The following is a 12,047-nucleotide window of genomic DNA, read 5'->3' on the forward strand; positions in this document are numbered from 1 at the left end:
ACTAAATAGATTAACTTTTGGCCAGAAGGCCTTCTTCTGAAATAGACAACATACATGTGCACAATCCTGCAAATGCAGTTTACACACACATGACCATTGTCTCTGTCTGCCAAGGCCAGACTGCGAGCTACTGCATGATACGGGAGAAGTAACCTGGGCAGTGGGAGTAAGGAAGAGCAGTGTATGGGTGTGGACGGTAATGTGCTGTTTTTGGGAGCATAAAACAGGGAGGAGGTGGGGAGAGGGTGGAGTGGGGGATCATAAAAGGAGAGAAGTAAAAAGTCTGTGGTGCACTTCTGGAATGGAAGGCTGTGTAGTGCTGGACTGGGAACAGGGAAGGGGATAGGTGGGTGATGGACAATGACTAACAAATATTGAGGCCAGAAATGCTATGGAACATAGAAAGGGCATGTTCCCACCTGCACATTTCAGTAAAGCTGGTGCTGGTAAGAAGGATCCAGATGGCACAGACTGTGAAGCAGTCATTAAAATGAAGAATGTTGTGTTGGGTGCTCCCTGCCGCCGTTGGATAAGCAGTTGCCAGCAGCAAGTCGTATACTCTTAGCTAATTTATTTATTACATAGTTTAATTCTCAATTTCTTTGCGTGTTTTGGTATTTGCATTGTTTAATTCATAAATTTCGGGCGTGTTATAGTATTTGAGAGTTGTAGCATCGCGTTTTAGTACCTGAATAGTGTAAAATCATGTAGTCTCCTTCCGCCGCCGAGCAGTGTGTCAGCAGTGCACAAGTAGCAGCATTACTGCATTTACTAGGCAATCATGTATTTTAATAACTGTTTAAATTTTGTGTCAAATTGTTTGTGCTCTCTGTAGATTAGTTCAGACGTTCTTTGAACAACAGTTTTTAGCATGGATAGGGACTGCAACTGCTGTGTTCGAATGCAGGCTGAGTTGGCATCCCTTCGCTCCCAGCTTCAGGCAATGTTGGCTTCGGTCACACAGCTTGAGGCTGTTGCCAATGGGCATCACTGTGGGGGTCTGGATGGGGGTTTGTCGGGGACAGCCACCTCGTCCCACGCATCCCCCGATCGGACTACGACTGTGGCTGCCCGGGATACTGCCCACATTGAGGCTGATCCCTCACCTGTGGTAGAGTGGGAGATCGTCTCGAGGTGTGGCAGGGGGCGAAAGACATTCCGGAGGGCTGAACGGAAGGCCTCTCCAGTTTGTCTGACCTTCGGCCGGACATGGCTGCTTGTCCTGTTCCAGAGGTTGCCTCTCAGTCTGCAAGATCCGGGCGGTCGCAGAGGGTGGGCTTACTGGTAGTTGGGAGCTCCAATGTCAGGTGCGTAATGGGGCCCCTTAGGGATATGGCAGCAAGAGAGGGGAAGAAAACCAATGTGGACTCCGTGTGTATACCGGGGGGAGTCATTCCAGATGTGGAAAGGGTCCTTCCGGATGCCATGAAGGGTACAGTGTGCACCCATCTGCAGGTGGTCGCTCATGTCGGCACCAATGATGTGTGTCGCTATGGCTCGGAGGAAATCCTCTCTGGCTTCCGGCGGCTATCTGATTTGGTGAAGACTGCCAGTCTTGCTAGTGGGATGAAAGCAGAGCTCACCATCTGCAGCATCATCGATAGGACTGACTGCGGACCTTTGATACAGAGCCGAGTGGAGGGTCTGAATCAGAGGCTGAGATGGTTCTGCGACTGTGTGGGCTGCAGATTCCTCGACCTGCGCCATAGGGTGGTGTGGTTTCGGGTTCTGCTGGATAGGTCAGGAGTCCACTACACACAGCAAGCGGCTACACGGGTAGCAGGGGTTGTGTGGCGTGGACTGGGCAGTTTTTTAGGTTAAATGGCCCCTTGGGCAAGTACAGAAAGGGCAGCAGCCTCAAAGGGTGCGGGGCAAAGTCAGGACATGCAGGGGCCAAGCAGCAATCGGTATTGTAATTGTAAACTGTCGAAGCTGCATTGGTAAAGTACCAGAACTTCAAGCGCTGATAGAAAGCACCGAAGCTGAAATCGTTATAGGTACAGAAAGCTGGCTGAAGCCAGAGATAAATTCTGCCGAAATTGTTACAAAGGCACAGACGGTGTTTAGAAGGGATAGATTGCATGCAACCGGTGGTGGCGTGTTTGTCTCTGTTAGTAGTAGTTTATCCTGTAGTGAAGTAGAAGTGGATAGTTCATGTGAATTATTATGGGTGGAGGTTACACTCAACAACCGAGCTAGGTTAATAGTTGGTTCATTTTACCGACCTCCCGACTCAGCAGCATTAGTGGCAGAACAACTGAGAGAAAATTTGGAATACATTTCACGTAAATTTTCTCAGCATGTTATAGTCTTAGGTGGAGATTTCAATTTACCAGATATAGACTGGGACACTCAGATGTTTAGGACGGGTGGTAGGGACAGAGCATCGAGTGACATTATACTGAGTGCACTATCTGAAAATTACCTCGAGCAATTAAACAGAGAACCGACTCGTGGGGATAATATCTTGGACCTACTGATAACAAACAGACCCGAACTTTTCGACTCTGTAAGTGCAGGACAGGGAATCAGTGATCATAAGGCCGTTGCAGCATCTCTGAATATGGAAGTTACCGTATTTACTCGAATCTAAGCCGCACTCGAATCTAAGCCGCACCCGAAAAATGAGACTAGAAATCAAGGAAAACAATTTTTCCCGAATCTAAGCCGCTCCCGAAATTTGAGACTCAAAATTCAAGGTGAGAGAAAAGTTTTAGACCTCCCCTCCAAATCGAAAAACAGTTGGTCCACTGTAACGTGAAACACAATTGAGGTCAAATGGATGAAGATACAGCTACAGTAGTTTGGTTCGAGTCGTAAGCTTAACAGTTAAGCTTTACCAGGTAGCCATTGCTATGTCAGGCGCTCCGTCCGTATTTATACGGGTACCCTTCCTTTTTCGCGTGCTTCGTCTGGTTTGAATCGATTGCTTATTTTGCTTTGATCTGATAAGTACCGTTCTCTTTGTTATAGGTGTTTATCACTCTAAGCTGAAAATGCATTATTGTACTGTGTCATGCATTGTTTGTTACATTCTGATCATGCGTGTTTACGACCTGTCGCCGCTCGCGGCAAGGCTTGCTTTTGTGCGCGCTACCACGGCTTACAATTTAAAAAAAAAAAAAAAAAAAAAAAAAAAAAAAAAAAAAAAAAAAAAAAAGGGAAAAAAGAGAGGAATTGTCTCATAAGCGAAACAATGGCGAGAGTCTGCTATTTGTTGTTACTTAAACTGCTGCTTTCTTTGATAATGATTAACAAGAACCAAATAACAGACTGCGTATGATAGAAGATGTTCTGAACGAGAGTTTAGCGAAAATTTTTCTCTGTTTGAAAATCTTTGCAGACGACTTCTTTAGTACATTACATTCTGCACAGAAATTAGGGTCATCTTAGATTTAAAAATCTAGTCAGTTGCCGTGCTTAGTTTCTGACTGTATCACTATTCAGCATAAGAATAATACGAATATAAACATGACACGATATGTATATTCTTCTGCGTTTGCTGTTCTAGTTTCGTAGTTTATTAGGCAGACAGGATTTAAATAAAATAGCAGCAAACACGAAAGAATACATTGCCTAATGTTTACATTCTTCTACCTTTTAATTTAGTTACTGATGCAAAGGTTTTGGCGCCAGTATTTATCTTTGTGCCTGCAAAGCATACCTGTCTAGCGCGACATATATTTGACGGCAGAAGTTAGTTGTGGCGACACCTACCTACATTTTTTTAGAACTTCTGCTTACTTTGCACTCGATTCTAAGCCGCAGGCGGTTTTTTGGATTACAAAAACTGGAAAAAAAGTGCGGCTTAGATTCGAGTAAATACGGTAATAGGAATATAAAAAAAGGGAGGAAGGTTTCTCTGTTTAGCAAGAGTAATAGAAGGCAGATTTCAGACTACCTAACAGAACAAAACGAAAATTTCTGTCCCGACACTGACAATGTTGAGTGTTTATGGAAAAAGTTCAAGGCAATCGTAAAATGCGTTTTAGACAGGCATGTGCTGAGTAGAACTGTGAGGGACGGGAAAAACCCACCGTGGTTCAACAACAAAGTTTAGGAAACTACTGCGAAAGCAAAGAGAGCTTCACTCCAAGTGTAAACGCAGCCAAAACCTCTCAGACAAACAGAAGCTAAACGATGTCAAAGTTAGCATAAGGAGGGCTATGCGTGAAGTGTTCAGTGAATTCGAAAGTAAAATTCTATGTACCGACTTGACAGAAAATCCTAGGAAGTTCTGGTCTTACATTAAATCAGTAAGTGGCTCAAAACGGCATATCCAGACACTCCGGGAGAGGATGACATGCGTAAAACTGAAATACTAAACACCTTTTTCCAAAGCTGTTTTACAGAGGAAGACTGCACTGCAGTTCCTTCTCTGAATCCTCGCATAGACGAAAAAATGGCTGACATCGAAATAAGTGTCCAAGGAATAGAAAAGCAACTGGAATCACTCAACAGTGGAAAGTCCACTGGACCTGATGGGATACCAATTCGATTCTACACAGAGTACGCGAAAGAACTTGCCCCCCTTCTAACAGGCGTGTACCGCAAGTCTCTAGAGGAACGGAAGGTTCCAAATGATTGGAAAAGAGCACAGGTAGTCCCAGTCTACAAGAAGGGTCGTCGAATAGATGCGCAAAACTATAGACCTATATCTCTGACGTCGATCTGTTGTAGAATTTTAGAACATGTTTTTTGCTTGCGTATCATGTCGTTTTTGGAAACCCAGAATCTACTATGTAGGAATCAACATGGATTCCGGAAACAGCAATCGTGAGAGACCCAACTCGCTTTATAGGTTCATGAGACCCAGAAAATATTAGATACAGGCTCCCAGGTAGATGCTATTTTCCTTGACTTCCGGAAGGGTTCGATACAGTTCCGCACTGTCGCCTGATAAACAAAATAAGAGCCTACGGAATATCAGACCAGGTGTGTGGCTGGATTGAAGAGTTTTTAGCAAACAGAACACAGCATGTTGTTATCAATGGAGAGACGTCTACAGACATTAAAGTAACCTCTGGCGTGCCACAGGGGAGTGTTATGGGACCATTGCTTTTCACAATATATATAAATGACCTAGTAGACAGTGTCGGAAGTTCCATGCGGCTTTTCGCGGATGATGCTGTAGTACACAGAGAAGTTGCAGCATTAGAAAATTGTAGCGAAATGCAGGAAGATCTGCAGCTTATAGGCACTTGGTGCAGGGAGTGGCAACTGACCCTTAACATAGACAAATGTAATGTATTGCGAATACATAGAAAGAAGGATCCTGTATTGTATGATTATATGATAGCGGAACAAACACTGGTAGCAGTTACTTCTGTAAAATATCTGGGAGTATGCGTGCAGAACGATTTGAAGTGGAATGATCATATAAAATTAATTGTTGGTAAGGTGGGTACCAGGTTGAGATTCATTGGGAGAGTCCTTAGAAAATTTAATCCATCAACAAAGGAGGTGGCTTAGAAAACACTCGTTTGGCCGATACTTGAGTATTGCTCATCAGTGTGGGATCCGTACCAGATTGGGTTGACGGAGGAGATAGAGAAGGTCCAAAGAAGAGCGGCACATTTCGTCACAGGGTTATTTGGTAACTGTGATAGTGTTACGGAGATGTTTAGCAAACTCAAGTGGCAGACTCTGCAAGAGAGGCACTCTGTATCGCGGTGTAGCTTGCTCGCCAGGTTTCGAGAGGGTGTGTTTCTGGATGAGGTATCGAATATATTGCTTCCCCCTACTTATACCTCCCGAGGAGATCACGAATGCAAAATTAGATATATTCGAGCGCGCACAGAGGCTTTCAGACAGTCGTTCTTCCCGCGAACCATACGCGACTGGAACAGAAAAGGGAGGTAATGATAGTGGCAGGTAAAGTGCCCTCCACCACACACAGTTGGGTGGCTTGCGGAGTATAAATGTAGATGCAGATGTAGATGTAGATGGATGATCCAGCTGTTCCTTGGTCTCAGTTTGTCGGTGGCCATTCGTGCGGACAGACAGCTTTTTAGTTTTCATGCCGACATAGAACGAAACACAGTAGTTGCAACTTAACTTGTAGATCACGCCTAGGCATGACAACCAACAAGCTGTCTGCCCTCTGCCCAGATGAATGGCCACGGACAACCTGTGACCAAGAAATAGCTGCAGCACCCAGTTGCTGAGCACATCGCCCAACACAACACCAGTTGCTGAGCACACTGCCCAACACAATGTTCTTCATTTTAATGACTGCTTCACAGCCTGTGCCATCTGGATTCTCCCTACCAATACCAGCTTATCTGAACTGCACAGGTGGGAACTCTCTGTGCAATGTATCCTACATTCCCGTAACCCTCATGGACTCAACCGTTGATAATAGTCTTCCACCCACCTATCCCCTTCTCTGTCCCCAGTCTAGAATTTCACAGCCTTCTATTTCGCACACCCGCCCACATTCTTTTTAGTTCTCTTCTTTTCCACTTCCTCCACCCCCCCCCCCCCCCACCACCCCAACCTTTCTCCACATTGTCCCTGTATGCTCCTACAAAGCACCTCACTGTCCTCACCCATGCCATGCTTTTCCCTCCCCCTCCCCCACCCCACCCCAGCCTCATCCTTACCATCACCACCACCCAGATGCAGATTGGTTCTCCCTCCTAGCCAAAAGCTAACATGTTTAGTAGTCTTTTTCTTGTGCCTGTTTGTGGCTCAATGTCTCCGCCATGTGGTGAGTAGCAGTCTACCCATTTCATAAAGTTGTCATTATTTCATTCTGGATTTTCCATTGTGTGAAAAATGTAATACTGTTGTTTAGTTTTTTTGATTCGCTTTTTTTTTTCTTTTGCAGGGTCTCGTTCATTTAGGGCAGGGCATGCTTTAACCAACCCAACAACATTTCTAGATAGCAAGCATGAAATACCAATGGTTTTGGGAGCATTTGATGCATATGTTGACCAAGAATGGTATGAAGAATGGCCAGAACTAGAATGGATCTTTGCACAGATGTGAGTTGTAATTAATCAGACATTGTTTAATATAATTTGCTATGGGTAGTTGTTTATTAATTTTGATTGTACTTTGTGTGACAGTGTACTTTCTCTTTTTGTAGGATACCAGAAGTTTTAGATATTGTCCAAGGTATGGAAACCATGAGGGATGATATTGTCATTGGCTTTGTGAAGTTATTTAGAGATTTATGCAATGGATTTGGCAGTTCTATTATAAGACAGAAGGTGTGTGTAATGCGTATATAACATACTTTATTTTTCAGAAAATTCATATGAATTTGTTTGAAGATGTAGGTAAAAAATGAATGCCTTGAATATATTCTTTTTTAAAAGATTCTAATGGCATCTGCTACCTTTTGGTTTGTTGTTTGGCTTTAAGTAATACTGAATACATAAATAATTTGGCAAACAGATACTGCTGTAGGATGGATTCACACTAACAAATTAGATTACAGATACTAACAAGGGAAACTCCCCTCAGATTTGATGGTAAGAGGGCTCGATGGGGAGCCCGTCAAAACCTGAACACACATTAAGCGTGGAAACTGGAAGAAGCAAATTAGGAACTGAATGATCCAAGAACAAGAACTGCAATATAGAGCAAGCCTCCTCATCTCACAGATTTAAGTGTTTGTATGAATGTGAATGTGGTCACTCCCAAGGAAATGATGAAAACAAGATAGCTTGTCACATAAGCCGCAACAAATCAACACAATAGTTTCACAATCACGTGGTTTCTCTGTGCTCTGTCAAAACATGTGTTTTTGAAGTTGCATTCCATTTTGGAAGCTTTGACTCTTGAATTCCTTTGTTGTAACATAGTTCACACCTGTTTATTTGTTGTTTTCTTTTTTTGTGAGATATCTATGTGGTATCTCACCTGCTCTCAATATGCACCACATTTACATGCGACAGTAACGTCATCTTACCACATGACTCATATTCTGTAACCAGTGTATAGTATGACAACTGCCAAGACTACAGAAAGAGAGCAAACATTTCAATGACCAGATGGACAATTCATAATGCTGTGAAAAAATAAAATGAAAGTAAATGGCGCAAGAGAGTTTTGAACATGGCTTGCCCGCTTCACAGCCAAACACTGTCACCACTTAACTACAATGCCGTTTCTGTTTCAGGCTGCTTTTCATTTCACCTCTTGTCCTTGGACTGTTCACAGTTTCTACTTTGCTTTTTTTTTCTCTTCCTGTTTTCATACTTGAGCTGTGTTCAGTTTTTTGACGGGCTACCCACTGGTCCATCTTGCCATTAAATTCGATTGCAGTGTGATGGAGAGTTTCTCTTGTAAGGGAGTAAAGATTACCAGGAAGCATATTAATTCTGCTGAGAGAGAAATTATTTTTTTAAGCCTGATGTGATGATATGTCACACCATATGGCTTGAACAGATAGTGAAATTATTGTATGTTCTATAAAATTGGCTGTGGCTATATGATGATACCAGAACTTAATAATACTTATAAGAATTTTGAAACAGGTCAACACACACACACACACACACACACACACACACACACACACACACACACACTGTGTGGGGGGGGGGGGGGGGGGGGGGGGGCGCAATGCGCACTGTCTCTGGGCACTACGACCTGACTATCCTTTCCGTATTATTGTTGTTATTCCATACTGGACTTCCAGTGTCTGATTTTTTGTTTAGATAGAAACAACATATAGGTGGCTGAAGTCTCTGTAAACTTCAATCACATCCTTTTACCAACATACAGTCCCATTAACGACATTCTTTTATCAAATTACAGATGTATAGAAAGCTTTAGTCAAGATTTTATTTTGTTGTAGTTTTATTTGGTTCTGTTAAGTCACATTCTGTACAAAATATGTACTGTAATGTAGGACAAGTCAAAGAATACATCTCTGCCTGTTAATTTTTTTGTCACGCTTTTCAAGTACAGAAGTCCCATTAACTGTGTTGTTCATCATACTACATTTTTGCCCCTACTTTCTCCATTCACCTTATAGTGTGCTCCTGCAACTTTTCTTGAATCGTATTTCTCCTTTGTTAGGTCTCAGGAGTTTGGAAGACATGAAGACTGCTTATACATTAATAATGCAGACTCTTCTGTTGGTGATGAATAACATGATTTTTTTAAATGACATGTTTGCCATTGACTGTATTATTTATTACAATTTCCACAACTGCAGTTTCAAACTTTGGTCATTATTAAAGTGGTATAGTGTTAAAAGACGACTGTTGTCAACATTAATAAAGTGATTCAAATTGATGTGAGCCTCTGTAGATTATGTCAACATTTGTCATATAATCATTGGTATTCATGCATTGTGCACTGATGTGATGAAAGGTTGAAATTGCACTTGTGAAAATTGGAATGAATAAGATAATCAGTGGCAAACATGTCAGTTAAAAAACTCAGCAGGACTGTAATCTCAAAACAAATACAATTGTGTAGTGATTTTGATGTGGAAATTGACATTTGTTATGAAAAGAGACCTGAAAAATTCATTGTTGCAGACAAGCAGCATTTATTTTTTGTAACTTTCAAGAAAATTTGTTAATTTGAATTAATTTAAAGTAATGTTTGTAATTGTATTATTTTAGGTTAAACCATGCTTCATTGAACGTGTACAGAATATAGAAGTATCATTAACCGATATTAGGAATGGAAATATGTATCCACCATTAGCAATTGTACCTGTTTATATTGTTGGAGTATTAGCTCCTTTGAAGGTAAGTTACTCTGAAACTCCTTTTGTAATGAATGCTATGCAGTATTATATTGTTTTCACTGCTTTCTTAGCTATTGTGTAGAAATTATCATCAAATGCTATTGAGAATTTCATAGTTTCAGATAAACTGAGTTCTCTCTCATCACTGTTGAATGATCTACAATCTCATTCTGTTAAAAATGTTCAGGATGAAGATCTGGCAAAAGTGCTGCAGCGGTTTGTATGTGCCCTGCCAACATGTGGAGCTCCCTTAACATGTCTGGAAATGAGTGTGCATCTGCTATGCATGGGTGTCGGTGGAGATGGGGGTCACTGCCGTGATGATGTTCTGGGAGCTCTATGGGAGGCAGTTGTACACCCTAGAGCTGCAGTAAGACGTGCAGCTGCTGCACTGTTTGCAGTAACTGTGCCAGCCATTGGCGAGAAGCTGGTGGCTGCACGTGTTGTGCCAGCCCTTGTGACGCTGGGAAATGACCAAGATTTGTAAGTCAGTGGACTGACATTGCTTCGCAATTCTGTACAAAAGTTTTGCTAATTTATTGTAAAATATTGCCACCACAATTTTATAGTGTGAGATAGTGATGTAGGGCTTGTAAATCTTGTACATTGTGATTGAAAGGCCTTTTCTACCACTTTGTTGATTTGATATTTTGCCTACATCATGAGCACCCGCATAATAAAACAGTATGTAAAGTGCCTCTAGAGTAATCCACTGATCTCACAAAGCGTATGTGTGAACTGTATCACAGTTACTGAATATTTGGTGATGGATACCACAAGGTAATTTTAAAAATGTGTGTTCATCTTTCTGCTTTAAATTTTGTTAACAGAGCTGAAGACTGAATTAATTATTTCAAGTCTTAAATATGGAAAAACTTTTTCTGAAGTAGAAAACATATACACATTCACACACACACACAGACACACACACACACACACACACACACACACACACAGGGCCACTGTCTCTTGGGCACTGGGGTTTGGCTGGCTGTGACTTCGTCTGATGTGAGCAGTAATTTGCTGTGTTGGGTTGTGGGGGTAAGGAGGCAGCATGGGGCAGGGAGGGGAGGGGGGAGATAACAGGCAAGGATGGGGGAAGGTGCTGTGCTGCCTGTGGCAGTGAGGAAGGTAGGATAGGGCCGCTAGGTATAGTCTCGGGATGCTGTGCTTGGGAAAGGGGATGAAGTGGGGAGGAGAATGAGGGGAAGGAGAGGAGGAGGAAAGACGAGTAAGTGCATCGGCAGGATAGAAGGCGTGAGTAGTGCTGGAGTGGGAACAGGGGAAGGGGATAGATAGGTGAAGGACAAGAACCACCGAAGGTTGAGATAAGGGAATACATGAATGAGGGGTATGTTGTAGGGAGAGTTACCATCTGTGCATTTCAAAAAAAGCTGGTGTTGGTGGAGGGTGTGAACCAGTTACTGAAGTGAAGTGTATCATGTTGGACATGTTCAGCAACTGGGCGGTCCAGCTATCTCTTGGCCACAGTTTGGCGATGGTCATTCGTCTAGACAGACAGCTTGTTAGTCTTGATGCCCATGAAGTAAGCGACACCATATCTGCTGCTTAGTTGGTAGATCACTTGGGTGCTTTTGCAGGTGGCTCTGCCTGTGATGGATTAGAAGATGCCTGTGACAGGACTGGTGCAGATGGCAATGTGAGGATGTATGCAACAGGTCTTGCATCTAGATCTCTTGAGGGATATGGGTCTTGAGGCAATGGGGTGGGAGCAACGATGAAGTAGGCATGGACAAGGATATTGCATAGATTCGGTGGATGGTGGAATATTGCTGTGGAAGGGGTGAGGAGGATTTTCCTTATTTCAGGGCACAATGCAAGTTAATCAAAACTTTGGTAGAGAATGTGATTCCCTTGTTCTGGTCCTGGATGCTACTATGTCAGGAGAGGAGTACGCCTTTCTACCCAGAAAGTGGCTATGTGGGAGGTGTTAGGTGACTGGAGAGACAAGGCATGGGAGATCTGTTTGGGGACACGACAGGGAGGATAATTTTGGTCTGTGAAGGCCTCTGTGAGACCCTTTGCATGTTTGGAGATGGACTGCTCATCACTATGGATGCAACAACGATAGGTGGCTAAGCTGTGTGGGAGGGAGTTCTTGATGTGGAATAGGAGGAGGTATCATTGATGGTACAGAAGTAGCATTCGTGAGGTGGAGCTCATCATCAATGAGGGTGGCTTATTGGGTTGAGGATTACCAGGTGAAGCAAATGGGACAGAAGCTATGGATGTTCTGGAGGAATGTGGATAGAGTGTGTCTCTCCAGTCACCTCCTCCCTCCAACATACCCATTTTCCAGCCATAAAGG

General features: G+C 42.9%; 1 protein-coding gene across 2 annotated transcripts in view; it reads left to right on the plus strand.

The window, feature by feature from the left end:
- The window catches only part of LOC124606086 (RAB11-binding protein RELCH homolog), a 134,266-nt gene that overhangs the window by 61,535 nt on the left and 60,684 nt on the right, over positions 1-12,047 (plus strand). For both annotated transcript variants that reach the window (XM_047138051.1, XM_047138052.1), the window contains exons 12-15: positions 6,833-6,989; positions 7,094-7,217; positions 9,591-9,719; positions 9,906-10,201. In XM_047138051.1, coding sequence (XP_046994007.1) covers positions 6,833-6,989; positions 7,094-7,217; positions 9,591-9,719; positions 9,906-10,201 — 706 coding nt within the window. The remainder of the gene's footprint in view (positions 1-6,832; positions 6,990-7,093; positions 7,218-9,590; positions 9,720-9,905; positions 10,202-12,047) is intronic.

Source organism: Schistocerca americana, chromosome 3 (assembly GCF_021461395.2).
Source record: "Schistocerca americana isolate TAMUIC-IGC-003095 chromosome 3, iqSchAmer2.1, whole genome shotgun sequence".
NCBI lineage: Eukaryota > Metazoa > Arthropoda > Insecta > Orthoptera > Acrididae > Schistocerca > Schistocerca americana.